This window comes from Ruditapes philippinarum, unplaced genomic scaffold (assembly GCF_026571515.1).
Source record: "Ruditapes philippinarum isolate M1 unplaced genomic scaffold, ASM2657151v2 ctg907_1_1_1_1, whole genome shotgun sequence".
Taxonomy (NCBI): Eukaryota; Metazoa; Mollusca; class Bivalvia; order Venerida; family Veneridae; genus Ruditapes; species Ruditapes philippinarum.
The window spans coordinates 51,293-66,031 of record NW_026863367.1 but is presented as its reverse complement, the minus strand read 5'-3'; the positions used below and the strand labels follow the sequence as shown (position 1 = coordinate 66,031).

General features: G+C 30.8%; 2 protein-coding genes across 3 annotated transcripts; one reads left to right on the top strand and one right to left on the bottom strand.

The window, feature by feature from the left end:
• Window positions 1-1,550: 1,550 nt before the first annotated feature.
• On the top strand, window positions 1,551-6,313 carry LOC132721928 (uncharacterized). The gene is made up of 6 exons (XM_060706311.1): window positions 1,551-1,703; window positions 1,980-2,024; window positions 3,177-3,482; window positions 4,381-4,479; window positions 4,809-4,884; window positions 5,688-6,313. Exons 1-6 carry the CDS (start codon window positions 1,658-1,660, stop codon window positions 6,238-6,240), a joined length of 1,125 nt encoding a protein of 374 aa, XP_060562294.1. The 5' UTR covers window positions 1,551-1,657; the 3' UTR covers window positions 6,241-6,313.
• A 1,503-nt stretch (window positions 6,314-7,816) lies between these two features.
• On the bottom strand, window positions 7,817-13,327 carry LOC132721927 (uncharacterized). 2 transcript variants are annotated; one of them, XM_060706308.1, is made up of 6 exons: window positions 13,031-13,326; window positions 11,379-11,420; window positions 10,623-10,931; window positions 10,146-10,310; window positions 9,615-9,684; window positions 7,817-8,542 (listed from the first exon to the last, which is right to left on the bottom strand). In XM_060706308.1, exons 1-6 carry the CDS (start codon window positions 13,119-13,121, stop codon window positions 8,239-8,241), a joined length of 981 nt encoding a protein of 326 aa, XP_060562291.1. In that variant the 5' UTR covers window positions 13,122-13,326; the 3' UTR covers window positions 7,817-8,238. The 2 variants fall into 2 exon arrangements, with proteins under 2 accessions (XP_060562291.1, XP_060562292.1); XM_060706309.1 differs by having other exon boundaries at window positions 8,319-8,542; window positions 9,593-9,684; window positions 13,031-13,327.
• Window positions 13,328-14,739: the final 1,412 nt, after the last annotated feature.

Sequence of the window (14,739 nt, the reverse complement as noted above, 5' to 3'; positions counted from 1 at the left end):
AATATCTTTATACAGAAACAATTCAGATTGCAATAGGTAAATACATTGTACACACAATTCAAATAGCAATGAAAAAATGCAAATGTCGAATGTCATCAAAAGCATGTAAGTAATTATCTACGTTATAAACTTTGAATAAAGAAAAAAAATACATAATCGATGCATACAATGAAGATTTATGAGTGTCTTCAAAGCTTGGAATATTAAGTGTTATATATATTTTCTGTCCCTTAAGTGGCGATGGCGTGCTTTGGCTCTGTCAAATGGCAAAAGATATTTTCTTCTTTAAATTTAGCTAGAAAATACTTTATCTGCAACGGATAAAATTATGAATTAAAAATTGAATATTACTTTGATAAAATGTTTTGAAATGGTTAATAGGTAACAAATGTAAAAGGTAACAATGGTGCCTTTTCTACGTTTAAACAATTAATCTCTTTTGCACCACCATTGTTTTTTGACTGAAGTATGTGTCTGTAATATAAATGTATATCGCACATTTTACGTACGTTCAATACGACACGAATGTGGTTGTTTATTACAATTCATTTTACTTCTTTTTAGCCAATATCTAAATCTTAGTAACCAACAGTCGGACACAAAAACTTTGGAAAACGAGTACATGTATACAAATACGTCTGGAAAAGGTAGTTTTGGAGACGGCATACACAATAAGAATTCGTCATATGAATATGAAAGTTATAAAACTAACGCTAAAGATCAGATGTACGATCACCACGAACAGACGATTGAAACTTTTCTAGACTAACGTTGCCAGACACGAGTTTGTCTTTTCATATGACGTTAAAGGCATTAGCTTGAGCTAAGAATTGGAATTACACGTGACTTAAATGAATGATAGAACTTTCAAAGCTTTGAGCTCAGATAAATATGTTTTAGAATTAATAGATGTAGTTTAAGTGTATTTAGAGTTTCTTTAGATATGTTCACCGCATCTGTAATAATATGATAAATTCTATTTCATATTTTATGTCATATTTAGCCCAAGAGATGTTGTACATGATGTATATATGTTTTATTATCTAAATGTGTCTTTGAAATAAAATCAGAGGAAGAGACGATATTTTTTTCTATCTTTTCTCCATATCTATTGAAAATTGAAATTTTAAACAAAACAACAATGTATAGAATGTAATGTAAAGTAGTTTATATTTGTTAAAAGGGCATATACTCTTACTTACTTAAGTTTTTTGTTTGTTATTTCTCAATTGTTGGGTTGAATTTGCTGTAAGCGCTTTTCAATTTTAATTACCTAAATTAAACTTCTGACATCGGTAAGATGTCAGACAAAATCTCAGCAACGCAACTCAGCATAAAACATACAAACAATAATTAACGAACACGATACATGTCACTGAAATGTTAAATTATTTACACATTCAGTATTGCAGTTACTCGAGGTAAATGTAATAATAGAAGTACAATGTAATAATAGAAGTACACATTACATGAAAATGTAGGATATTGTTATATACGAAAATTGCTCAACCATATAACTATTTAAACCATCAACTTAAACGATGAGTCAGTGTGTTTTATGTATGTCGTATTGGAAACAATTTTATGTGAAGCATTTTGAAATGGTTAACTAGTTGTTTAAAAAACAGTTATATTATTTGTTGAAACAAGGATACAAATGATGATTTTATTCTTCTTCTTCTTTATCATATGTGTTATACATGGTAAGTAAACTCATGTTATTTATGTCATAGGCGAATTAAACGATAGAAATGGGTAATTTATAAAGCTTTGTAATGTTTACTACGAAATACCCCTTGATCTATTTTGGGAAATCTTTTTACATCATTGCATCATACTGACTTGTTTACTAATAATACTAAAATGAAATTGCATTTAAGTAACTGATATTGAATAATATTAGGGTAATACTCACTATGTGAAAAGCTAAACGTCGTATGTAAGAAGGAACTATTATTATACGTAGATATGTATTTCAGATTCAAACAGTCAATCAATGCTTTGTGGCAATGAATATAAACCAGGTACGTTCAGATAAATACCCATTCATATACTCATAAAGATATATACAATATATATATATACATAAGCTGATATTTACTTTTCTTTAAAAATAATGAGCTACCATGTACTATCTCTTAAATCTCGAAATATATCGAGTTTGTTTCAGGTTTTGTCAGCAGTACGTTACTAAAAAACGCGTACATGTATGCTAAGATAGACAGGACTAGATATGGAGATAATGCATCCGTTTACGCTTGCTTTAGAATACTTTAAACATGTACGCACTTATAATGCATCAATAACGACAGATATAAAACAAGATAACAACTTGAGATAATGTGCTTTTTTCTCTTAAAAAGTCCGTCAAAACATATAAATGTAACGCGAATATTGGATATCGACAACTAATTTAGCTATTGCTAGTAGAGAGATAATATATTAAATAATAAGTGTGCATGTGTAATCAATAAAGATCATTGTCTCCTAACACGTTCCTTAAATGCACCAACAAGAATTCCAGCGTACAGTGTTATGCCTTTTGTCGTCCTCCAGTCCCTTAGCAATGTTATGTCTTTTCGGTATTTTTTGATGAAAGGAAACGGCATTTACTTTGCAGAAATGGTAACCATAATGCGGCAATATTAAAATACACGTTTGGATTCCTTGGATAAAGATCAAAGTTACACGTCAAAGATAATGTTCGCTCAATATCTTTTGAACTTTTGCCAAAAACATGTTAATCATAATGAGACAATGCCATTCAAAAGGATTTTTAAGTATATATCGAAGTGAAATTGCAATGTCCTGTGTTATCACTTATATAAAAGGGATATCCAGTCTCTACTCAGATAACAATTCGATCAATAACACAGTCATAAGGCCAGCAGATCATGTCGAACAGTATTGGTTGTTGTTGTTGTTGTTGTTGTTGTTGTTGTTGATATTATAATCGATGTTTTTTTTAATATGCATATACTTGGAGAATGAAACGATAAGTTTTCTTCCTTTTCTTGAAGAAAACACCAAGGGTGAACTTTTTCAAAATTAAAATTTGCAAAATAAATACACCATTGATATTCTATAAGGAATACATATACTGCCGGATGAATTTACTTTCAAAATATCATATTAATTATAATATTTTGAGGCGTTTCTTGTTTTGTTACATTTAGCTGTAGAAATATGCACAATCAACACCTTGACGGGACACAAACTTGCCTACATAACAACAACAGGAGTTCCAATATTTCAACAGACACTTTGTGAGTGTTCGATAACTTCAAACACTTCAGACGTCGATATTTCATTCTCTTTTGTTGATGGTATGGTTCCTCAAAGCTTAAACTTTAGAGTCAACGACAATGAAATAAAGTCAGGACAGAAACATACATTCACACCAGAGGATGGAATTCTAACGCTTTCTGTCCTCACAAATGATAATTACACATATGAAGGAGCTTGCTTGATGATTTCGTCAGGTATGAAGATAACGTCAGGTAACTTCTACATATCATTTCAACTATGTGTCAGTTGTGTAAAATTCGTATCATGTGCCTGGTTTATGAACAATTATCTGATGATATTGAAATCAATAATTAATCTTAAGGATAGTCTGTTTGCCTGGTAGATAAACATTGTGTCAGTTATATCTGTTATTATGTTCAGCATTCCATATTACTATTCCAGTGATTTTATTAATCTCCGTTTTGAATGTTAGCCTAGTCTTAATATCAATAACGTACATACAGATGGAGTATTATAATGTAAAGAAAATAAGTTGTTTTGAATTTTCTTACACGTTTAATATTGTATCTGAATAAAACAAAATACTTCTGACTCAATTAGTCACTGATGACAAGATTTGATTAGCTTACATTTATATTTTGCAAAGTGTTGCAACAAGCACATTCACTCACGCATGTTTACTGACATAAATTCGTGTTTCCTTCTTGCCTCGCATAAGTAGAAACTAGACAGGAAACTTAAATCTAAATGAAATCAAGTCAATTCAAATCAATCACTCGTAAATAATATCTGCGGTCTATTAATATTCGTGGTGAATATCTATTCGACTGTATTAAATTGTTATATCATTACAATTTCAAAGTGTTGGTTCGCTTTATAACACCATTGACAAACAGAAATCATATGAAAATAATTTCTGTGTGATCTGTACACTTTTCATTTGCTTAAATTTTGTTCTCTTCAATATACATGTACATTCGATTCTCATCAATGATAATTTATTTTTTTCAGTATCATAGGTCTTTACTATGTCATCTACTTTCCTCGGTAACAAGAGTTATTAGGACGTTTATTTTTTACCATGATGCTATATTTCTTACAGACTACCAATATCTAAAACTATATTTTTAGATACTACTTTCAACGTTGCATGCGATCGTACAAATTCAAGTGTTAAAACGGACGAAAATATCCGGAATACAACTGGAAAAGAGGAAGATAATATTATTAGTACGTATTCAATGATATGAGGAATTATCTATTGAGAAAATAAGCATTCAAAGTGTTGTGTTGTATTTGCTTTTTCTTTTTTCAATTATGAGTAAAATAAACAACTATATTGCTTAAGGTACATTTATACAACTATATATGTTGATGCAAATTTCTCTGCGATTGCGTAATAGCAAAGGCACATTTGAGCTATAATACAATGTTTCGAATATATTCTCCTCTTACGTTATGAATGAAACTTTAAAATTTCAATATAAAAAATGAAGTTTCCACTGTATTAACACAATATATATTCAACAGTATCATTTTAGCAATGTTTTATATTTCAGTACCAGTTGTTGCTGCATCTATTTCTGCTTTCGTCTGCTTGGCAGTTGTAATTCTTATCGTAATAATATGTAGAAGGTTAGTTCGATAATTTTCATAGGATTTTAATTTTGTTTTGTTATATTTATGTATATATCTACAAAGATTTATCTGGTGCCCGACTAACGATATGAAATAAACCTTTTCCAATATTTGTAAACGGAAAATGTTCATAAAACATCAGGGTTATAAAATCGTTATACTCGTATAGATTATTAAGTTTTACTAAGTGCTTGTTTCTTCTATCATGTTATTTGAATTTATCACATTTAAGAATAAATTAACAGCAATTTAAAAAATGAAAGTTTCAAAGGACAAACCCCGTATAAAATAATGATATTCACTCCTGCAATGAATGTGCAAATCGATTCAAAATAGTCAAAAATTTAAACTTAAAGAAACGCACCAAACGACAAAATTGATCATGTTGCAAGCTCCGTTTGATATAGCCTGTTTATGGACAGAAGTTGTAAATACAACCTACCGTTCACGCCCCTAGCACTGACTTAAGCAGTAATCTTTAAAAAAAATGAAAATTTGAGTTTAGAAACATTCGCAATGTATTCATTTGGCGGTTATCATTGAACCATCATTGTAACATGTTCATGACATTCCATGAATGCCAAATTGTGTGCCCTGAACGAAAAAACAGTGGGTGGAACCAGATAAGATTGATTCTTTAGAGTAGATCAGCAGTTATGAAAGCTGTTTGTGATGTAGTTTTCATTTTATTTTATCTGTTGAAAAAAATCTGTTTGTAAAATACTTGAGTGCGTGAAAATGGTGTTAAAATTCTTATGATAAAGTTGTTCCTCCAAACTTTAAAAATTTATCTTTTACAGAAGATCTACTAAAAGAAATAAACAGCCAAAAATAGCAAACCAAGGTGTCACAAAGAAAACTAATGACGATGGAGATGACGATTATTACATGACAGAAAATCCAATGTACCAAACAGCAGATACCAAAACGAATATAGATGATTCAAATAATGAGTATCATTATGCAGAATCTGCTAAACATAACAAGCATATAAATACTGGCGATTTAAAACGCTATTCTGATTCAAAAGTGGTCATCGACAAAGGAAACCACCACGATTATACAACCTGCTCGTCATCTGCCCAGAAAAGAAATCCGGCTGTAAAAGCCAAAACAGTGGTCGATACTCAAAAAAATGATAATTCAGCAGTCAATGAAAACACGTATGATACAACTAATGCAGCTTCTGTTCAACCATTCCAAGGATTTAATGAATATCATCAGTTAGGTAACGCAGGACCAATGAAATTAGCGGTTGTTGATGTATACAATACAATTGGTAATGCAAGCAAGTTTCCTGGTCAAGAAGACGAGGAAGGCGTTTCCCATTATCATGTTACGAATACACGATAACGGTGACCTGTTTTGTTACAGTCTGACATATTTGTTTTTAATTTATTTGTATATTTAGTAAAGTTTATTAAGAGCTCTGTCTCTTATCTGATATGTATTTGCAAGTCATTGACCATTTATATATTGCGTTATCATCAGTTTCGATTCGTAAAAATGAAGAAACACAAATTAATATAATGAAGTGATTGTCTACATTCCCACTTTTATGTTTACTGAATTTTAAAACATATATCTAGATATTAAAAACGCAAATTATACCCTTTATCTACATGAAACTTGAAAAATTCGATTACACGCTTATCTCTACGTATGTTCAATGGCGTTTTACAATATCTAAAAGGCATTAATATTAGTAAATAAAATTACTCACTATTATACATTAACATCATGTAATGAAAGGTATAAAAAAAGTGTTCGTGACTCTCATTAAGTCAAAATCGCTTTACTCGAAATTCCGCGTAAGTCGAAGTATTTATAAGTCCCGTCAAATTTCCTTCTTTATCTTTGTATTTTCACTCCGCTTAGGTCAAATTTTGACTTACCGAGACTCCTGTTTAGTCGAAAAGAAAATTTGGTCCCGTCAATTAAAGTCCAACATATTTACATCTCAATTAGTCGAATTGTGAAAACAGCCGACTGATCAAGGTCGGCAACATCAAGGTGAGATGTTGTCTCTTGTGATTCACACGTTCCAATAAAATTTTAATTGCCGGTCATCATGTATTATTAACACGACATAAAAGTGGCTTTAATCGGTTTCAGGACTTAATTGGTTTTCACAGTTAGATAACAAAATTAAGACTCGTGCCAGTCTGACAGGTGTTAGTACAAACACAGCCTAGGTATTGATGTGTGTTATCAACGTCAATGACATTTGTATAATTAATGTTCCGTCATATTGCATACATTAATATGTACTTCCGGTTCACGATAGTTGCTACTTTTGTTTTTCGTTCGATGATCAATTCACTTCAAATATTAGATAAATTGTTGTTGAAATAAAAGTTTTATTGTGCTTTTATTGTAATGATATGTCATGAGTGTTTATTATAAACATGTGCTTTACTGATGAATACTGACAAACTTTCATTTATGTCATTGCTACGAATGTTTGTGTTTATGTTTCACTATTAATATACATGTATTGAATTATATATTTTTGTTCATAATTTGTAGTTGAAAGTGATTTACCGTCATTTCAACAGTTAAATATTGTAGCATTGTCGCTATCAACAATAATAAACCTACTTCTTTGTACATTCAATCAGGCACATGTATATACATGTACAAATGTACGAATGTCAACGTAATGGCGGCAGATCCACCTTACTCGAATTCCGTTTCTCTCGAAGTAAAATGCCCAGTCCCTTGGATTTCGAGTTACCGAGAGTCAACCGTTCAGTAATTATATACAAAATTTCCTATCCACAGTTCAAAACACTACAGTTTATAGATCACAGTATATATCTGACAATAAAAAAGGAAAAGAAGTACTTAAAGACGTACGTTTTCAATGTTTCTTGAACATTTGTACATTTGTCGTTATATATTTCCGTCTGAAAACTAGAGTTATGTGAAATAACAAATCCGCATTGGTCGGCCCGTACGACATTGCATGCTCGCTTTAATTGAGCCTGTATAAAGACGTCAGTGGTTAAAACAAGCAATTCCGCCCACTGACACTAGCACTAGCAGTAATAAATAGTAGAAAATGATATGTTTTAATTTGTATCAAAATCCGCAGATGTATTCCTAAGATAGTGATCATAAAACATTAACGTGTCATTCAATGTCAATAGCATAATTAATATCAAAAAATGTAAAAAAATGAAAAATTTAACTTTCTTAGGTAACCTTTTCTGTTATCATAAATGTACGATGTAGAATTAAATGACGGTATTACAGTAAGTTTTAAACATCATTTTTTTTATTGTAAAAACCACTGACAACATCGACGTATCGGATTTCAGTGCACTCACTGTCAGTAGCGTCACCAAACTATTCAAAGTCAACTATGCTGTTTTCGCCAGTTTGCTGGAACACCAAATGTTGCGTTAAGTTATTTGGTAAGTCTGGATTATCATCATATGCTTCCATTCTTTGTTCATTATTCGGTGCACGCTTTTGTACCAGCGAATATAGAGGGGACTCATTCTTGACCATTATGGGTTCAGTCACGTTATACAAAGGATTCTCTGTCATATAATAACCATTATCATCTTCGTCGTTTCTTGCAGATGTTTCGTTCTCTTCCTGTGATAGTTTTGGTGTCCTCACATTTTTCTTCTGTTTCTTGGCTCCCCTGCATATAATTAATGATAAATCCAAATTACTAGTCGACATAACAATTGAAATTGCAACTCTTTTTTAAAGATCTACTATGCACATTTATCCTGTAAGATACGTTTATTACAGATACTAGTTGGTTTCCTGACATTTTTTTACTGAATTTGTCTATTTTGAATAAAAGATTGCACTAACAATATTTAGGAAGCTGATTTCCCTATTACTGGTCCAGTAAATTAAGTACTTTATTTTTTCTTTTACATGTCATTTATTATTATAATACTATACATGTATTTATTCGGTTTAAATATATTTATTTAAGCCCGATTGCGAAACAAGTTCTTGTAACTTATATTTATCACGTTTGAGTCCGCTTCCTGGATCCAACCAGTACTACTGTCATATGAAGAAACATGGTCGTGATCCGAATAGGGCTCGAACCAAAGATCTCTCGGTTGAGAGGCAAACACTTGTCATATTGAGTTTATCTGGAGTGTGTATAGATTAACACAAAATGTATAATCTCTTGTGTTTTCATAATATGTTAATTCTACCTTAAAAAGAGATTGTATAGCATGTTTCAGTATTTTCAAATATCAAATTAAGCATCATACATCTTTAAATAAAGACATTTTTATTCCTGATTAAATTTTAAAAGATTTTTTCTGGCCCTTTGGGATCATTGATGGTAACACTATTAAGTGTTGAGATTTCAGTACCGCTCAAGTCGGTGCTAGAGAGTGAGGGGTGTTGCACTGTTCATTATCCCTCATGTACAGTCTCAGTCAAACCGTGTCTGCAATTTTCATGTAATTTTGTTGTGATTAATGCTTCAGAGGGATCACTTTGTTTCCAGATTTGTTTAACTAAAATGCATGACATAGAAAGGGTATTTTCTGAATAAAATAACATCCTAATTCATCTTATTTGATGTAAAAATAAAATTAAATGTTTTTCTTTCTTTGTCATATTGTTTTGCATTCTTTTGAACAAGTGTGCATTCTTTGTGCACCACTAAAACTTTAAAACACAGCTATCAGTATATATCAAAACAGGAACAGCATACTCTTGAAATAAACACAATCAACCTTTTGTAGCAAATTATAAGAATTGCAACAAGTTCCACAATAACACAAACAATTCCGCCAGTAGCGATACCTGAAATACATTGAAATATAAGTTACATCAACGAGTAAGATTATGTAATGAATCTGTTGAAAAGGTTTCACTGATTTAAAATGTAATGAAAGACATTTATTATTATAACAGCCTGGATATATCAACACATGGACTTAAAAACATCTAACTTTAAAAAAAGTCGAGTTGAGAATGCGTACTATCAAAAATTGAAACGAAATGTCAGAAATAAATTTAGGTATAATCATATATCCTAAACAGTTTTTCAGTTTTTAAACATATCATCCTACGTCAGGAATTTACATAGTATTTTTATATGAAAGACAATCAGTCATTCTAGTGAACTTGTGAATCTATATATTTTCAAAATCTGAATTCAGACCATAATTGATAATCTATTTAGGTTTCATATTTATCATAACAAAATTAGAGAGATATTGGTGATTTAGATAGAAATTTTATAAACGCCCCTCGCATCATACCAATAGTACAAATATCTACATCACTGCTATTTTCTAATGTTGAATTTGTACTTGTCTTAAGTTCACTAATCGTAATCTCTGGAACCGTGGATTGTGTAACAGCCCATTGTGACTCTTCACAGAATATATTGAATTTTGATTCATCATCTGAATTTAAAACCCCTTCTGAAGGAAATTCAAGCAGAAAAACTTTTCATTTGTATTATCATTAATGAGAAAGAAAAGAATATTTTTTATTTGAATTTATTTGGCAATCTGCTTTAAACTTAGTAAACAAGTGATTTGTCGTAATGAACATGTACTTGTTTAATTGTGCAGGACATTTAGGAAATTATTAGTTTTATTTCACCTGTAGTATGATCAGCTCAGAATAATGTCATGAATGTCAAAACCTTTTAATGTTGTTGTTTTTTATTTTGTTTTTATTTTTTATTTTTATTTTTTTTGATTCGACGCGACAGCGCTGAAACAGTTTACCTGTGGAAATAATAAGGCAAACATCCTTTGTGTTGAAATCAGATGTTGTTTCCAAAACCAGCTCATTTTCTTTAGTAAGGGTTGAGTTAGCACGTTCTTCTGTTTTGTTTAAGATGATGTCTTGAAATTTGAAATAAACGTTTTTACTTTCCCGCGAAATCTTCCGGTAAAACAGTGAAACGCTGCTATTCAATAATGCTGGTGTTACATTGCATTTACATTTATTTCTCTGACGTGGCGGTACATAGGCAGTTTCTATGAAAACTTTTGTAACCATAGTTACTTCCGAGTGTTTGCAGATACGAACAGCTGAAATAATATGCATTGTATAATGAGACACACGATTAAAAGAAGTGGAAAATATGCAAAAGTAAAAAGATAAAGAAAAGAAACAACGACTTATGTGTGTTCATGCTTCAAGTATAATTTGTTCAAATTTGGAACAAACATTAATTCTAAAATAAATCTCTAAGCTCTAGTACATTTGATTATTCCCTCATCCTTAGTACGATTGTAATTTTATAACTTATAATGATGAAGATGTTAAAATGTATTTTATGTCATAACAAGATTAGAATTATGTATATAAAAATCAAATCGCATTACGTGTTCCCCTTCGTGTATTTCATTGATTTATATAGAAAAAAGTCAGCAGATCTGTCTTGTAATTTTACACGTCAGTATATTTATCTTTAAATTAGTAAATATTTAATATGGGGGCATAGAAGAAAATTTGATTTTTGTTGAATACATTACCTGGAGTTCTTCCACCACATTGACTCACGTCACCATTTGTTTCTGTTTTATAGATAATATAACCATATATCATGAACGAACAGTTGTCACGTTATTTAAAGCTATGGACATTAATCTTTATCACCAAAATTGAGAAAGTTTACTATTCTACGTGAATTCCAAAATAGGAAAATGATTGTTCTTATGACCAACGTACAAACTTCATATGACACTGTAAATTTACTTTCCAGTGAATAAACTTGTTTTCAGTTTTGAACTAATACAGAATGGGGAAAAAGAGGTAAGTGGATGCTATCTTAAAAAATAAGGAAGTCATGCATAAGGGTTTATCAAGGAGGATAAAATGTTAGATATATACTTTTACCAGATGGTCAGCTCATAGATGAATGCATCACGAATAAGGAAATTAAAATATGAACATGCTTTATATTATTGCACCCTCGTATGTTTTCATTAAAATATTGTAGAAAATAAAATGATCAACATTTATTCTGATAATAGGATATTTTTTACGAATCAAATAAAAATTAATATAATGTTTAGTTTATTTTTCTATTGTTTTTTAGTTAGTTAGTTATTTAGTTAGTTAGTTGGTTCGTTTGTTTGTTTGTTTGCTTGTTTGTTTGTTACGTTTTAAAAAGACTTGCCAAGCTTCCGTTTTTTTATCTGTTCCATTAAAGGGATATCAAGATACAGGTTAATCACTTTCTTTCGATTTCAGCAGAATAAGGGTTAGCTCGTTTTTGGAACACTATATATCAATTACATTTTAATCAAATGAACGGAACTGCCTACTGATATCATACACGCCATTACCAACATGCCCGAATATACAATTCCTCGACAGAAAGCTTCAAGCAGACACCTTATCTACTACAAAAAAAAACATGACAGGACAGTTTTAGTACCTAGTAAATATATATCTTTACCTTATAACTGAAAGTCAGCAAAATTGACTGCAAAATTTATTAGGAGATGATTTAAAAAATAAGTAAACGGGGGACAAAAACTCTTAGTTTGAACCACATGACTATTTTTAAACTTACCTTACTTAAAGAAATGAAAATGCAAAATTTTCTTTTAGAACTGTATGAAATAAGAAAGCATTTATCACTGTGCACACACAGAAAAAATGAATAATTACAATTATCGGAATAGTTCTGAAAATGAAAAACAACGATGAATCGCTATTGCAGTCAGAGCGATTCTGCCTGTTTATGTCATCAAATCTTCACACGTTAAAGCTTGGCGTTATAAACTGATGTCACCAACGTGGCTATTAATAAAACACTTGTGACAAGAAATAAAATAATTGAGAGAGATAACAGGCTAAATACTTTACATTGGCAAAAGTGCCAAATGAATCCGAACATTACTGTAAGAATTGTAAGAAAATTGCATTATTTTAGACAGAAAACGGTAATAAAAGTGGAGGAAATAAAAATGCCTAAAATAATTAGGGGTGTAGTAGACAACCTTATACACTTGTAACAAATACTACAGATAGATTCACTGCCGTTAAAAACATTCAAGGATCAAGTTCTATCTTATCAAATTACGAGCTACAATTGATAATTTTGAGAAAGGTGCGGTAATAAAAAAAATTACAATACTTCAATAATAGAAATATCTGATAAAATAAACGTACATACCTTGACAAAGGTAAACCACTATTTGAAACAAATACACCAACGTTTTTGTCACTTGCATGTTTATCCGTTTCTGTTTTACAATATCACACATCTACTGCTAAGTGCATTAACATTAACAATTTCAAACTTGAACAGTGTGATAATGTAATAACTATTTTATCCAATCATGTAAACAATTCATGTTAATTGCGTAAAAGTTCAAAAGATGAAACAAAACTTCCTGGTAAGCAGGGTAAAGTATATCATAGGAGACATACAGAAGAAAAAAACAAGCATCATTAGTCATATTATTCTTGTTAGTATGAAAAATATTCATATAACTTTATTAAGATTATTTAATTTAACATTAAGGTTGTCATTAAGAAAAAAAGAACAGCATTATGGATTACAATGCTGTTCTTTTTTTCTTAATGACAACCTTAATGTTAGCAAAGACTCCATATCAGATTGTACCTATATAAACAAATATTATATTAAACAGTTTATACTGTGATCTACTCAATGACAAAAATGGAGCATACGTTAATTCATTGAGTAGAACAAGTATGAGGCAGCTTTTTTCTCTTTAAAAAGCAGTACTCATCACATTGTAAGTAACCAAGCAATTTATTAATAGCCATTTCAGGGTACAAATTTTCTATCTCTCTATATTCTTTTTGTATAGGTCTATAGAGAGTCTAGAATAACAATATAATTACTGAATATCATTGTTATTCTTATAAGATCATGTTCCAACTATATCAGTACTATCCCCCTTCTTGTTTTTAAATAATTAAACAGCGGTGTCGTAGTTGGTCTCCAACAGACACCGTTGTTACTATTTTTAGCATTATATGGGAGACAGTGCAGAAATGTCAATACAGAGACCACGTGGTTTAGATCACAAAATTCTTCAAGCTAAGCTCCAAAATCGGATAGTAAATGCGCCAATGAAATCTGTTTACTATCAACCAATCATTTCTTATCACTTCTTTTTAATTAGCCTTACAAATCACACCATTTTTCGGCCAATCAAAATTTACTTACTAAACGTGGTTCGGCGCTATCTGTCAAAATCGTTTCTGCATTGTTCTCCCTACAATAAGGATTTGTATTAAATGATGGCCAAATTGTAAAAAACTATGTTCTCAGGCGGGTTGCTAAGGTTTATACTTATAAACCTTCTCATGTGTTAAATAAAGTTTTAAAAAAAAACTAAGATCTACAAATCTAACTGTGTTGGTCTGTTATAGAAGGCGTACGCGTATAAGCGTCTTCCCCCCCCCCCTTTTAATATTTGTTTTAACACTATAAATATGTTTTGCAATAAATGAAGCTGTCATTAAACATAATTATTAGGGGTTTTTTTTGTTCCCTATATAAAAGACGTCCGCGTATAAGCGTCTTCCCCCCTTTTTAATTTAAGTTTAAATTTTAAATACAGCTTTTTAATCTTAGTGTGGGATATAATCCCACCGTTTTCCGGCCCCATCCAATGCAATTATTTTGCATTGTTGGGACAGGAAATATTGTACTCACTAGTCACATATGCAGATATTAACTAAATAAAGTGTTTTCCCTATAATAAATGAAGCATATGCTCGCCCATATGGTTTTAAACCGGTGGCGAGGGTAAATAAACTCAACACACACACAAAAGATTATTTTTCTATTGATGACAAAGTCGGACGTTATCATAAACGCTAGAATATTAATGCGGATTAAAGAGA

Bases quoted from the DNA above. Each gene is read 5' to 3' on its own strand.
- LOC132721928 (XM_060706311.1), top strand. From the start codon at position 1,658: ATGATGATTTTATTCTTCTTCTTCTTTATCATATGTGTTATACATG. The intron at 1,704-1,979 runs GTAAGTAAACTC...TATGTATTTCAG, and splicing joins TATCATATGTGTTATACATG to ATTCAAACAGTCAATCAATG. The intron at 2,025-3,176 runs GTACGTTCAGAT...TGTTACATTTAG, and splicing joins TGGCAATGAATATAAACCAG to CTGTAGAAATATGCACAATC.
- LOC132721927 (XM_060706308.1), bottom strand. From the start codon at position 13,121: ATGTGTGATATTGTAAAACAGAAACGGATAAACATGCAAGTGACAAAA. The intron at 9,685-10,145 runs GTATGATGCGAG...AATGTATTTCAG, and splicing joins TGTAGATATTTGTACTATTG to GTATCGCTACTGGCGGAATT. The intron at 8,543-9,614 runs GTTGATTGTGTT...AATTATATGCAG, and splicing joins CTTATAATTTGCTACAAAAG to GGGAGCCAAGAAACAGAAGA.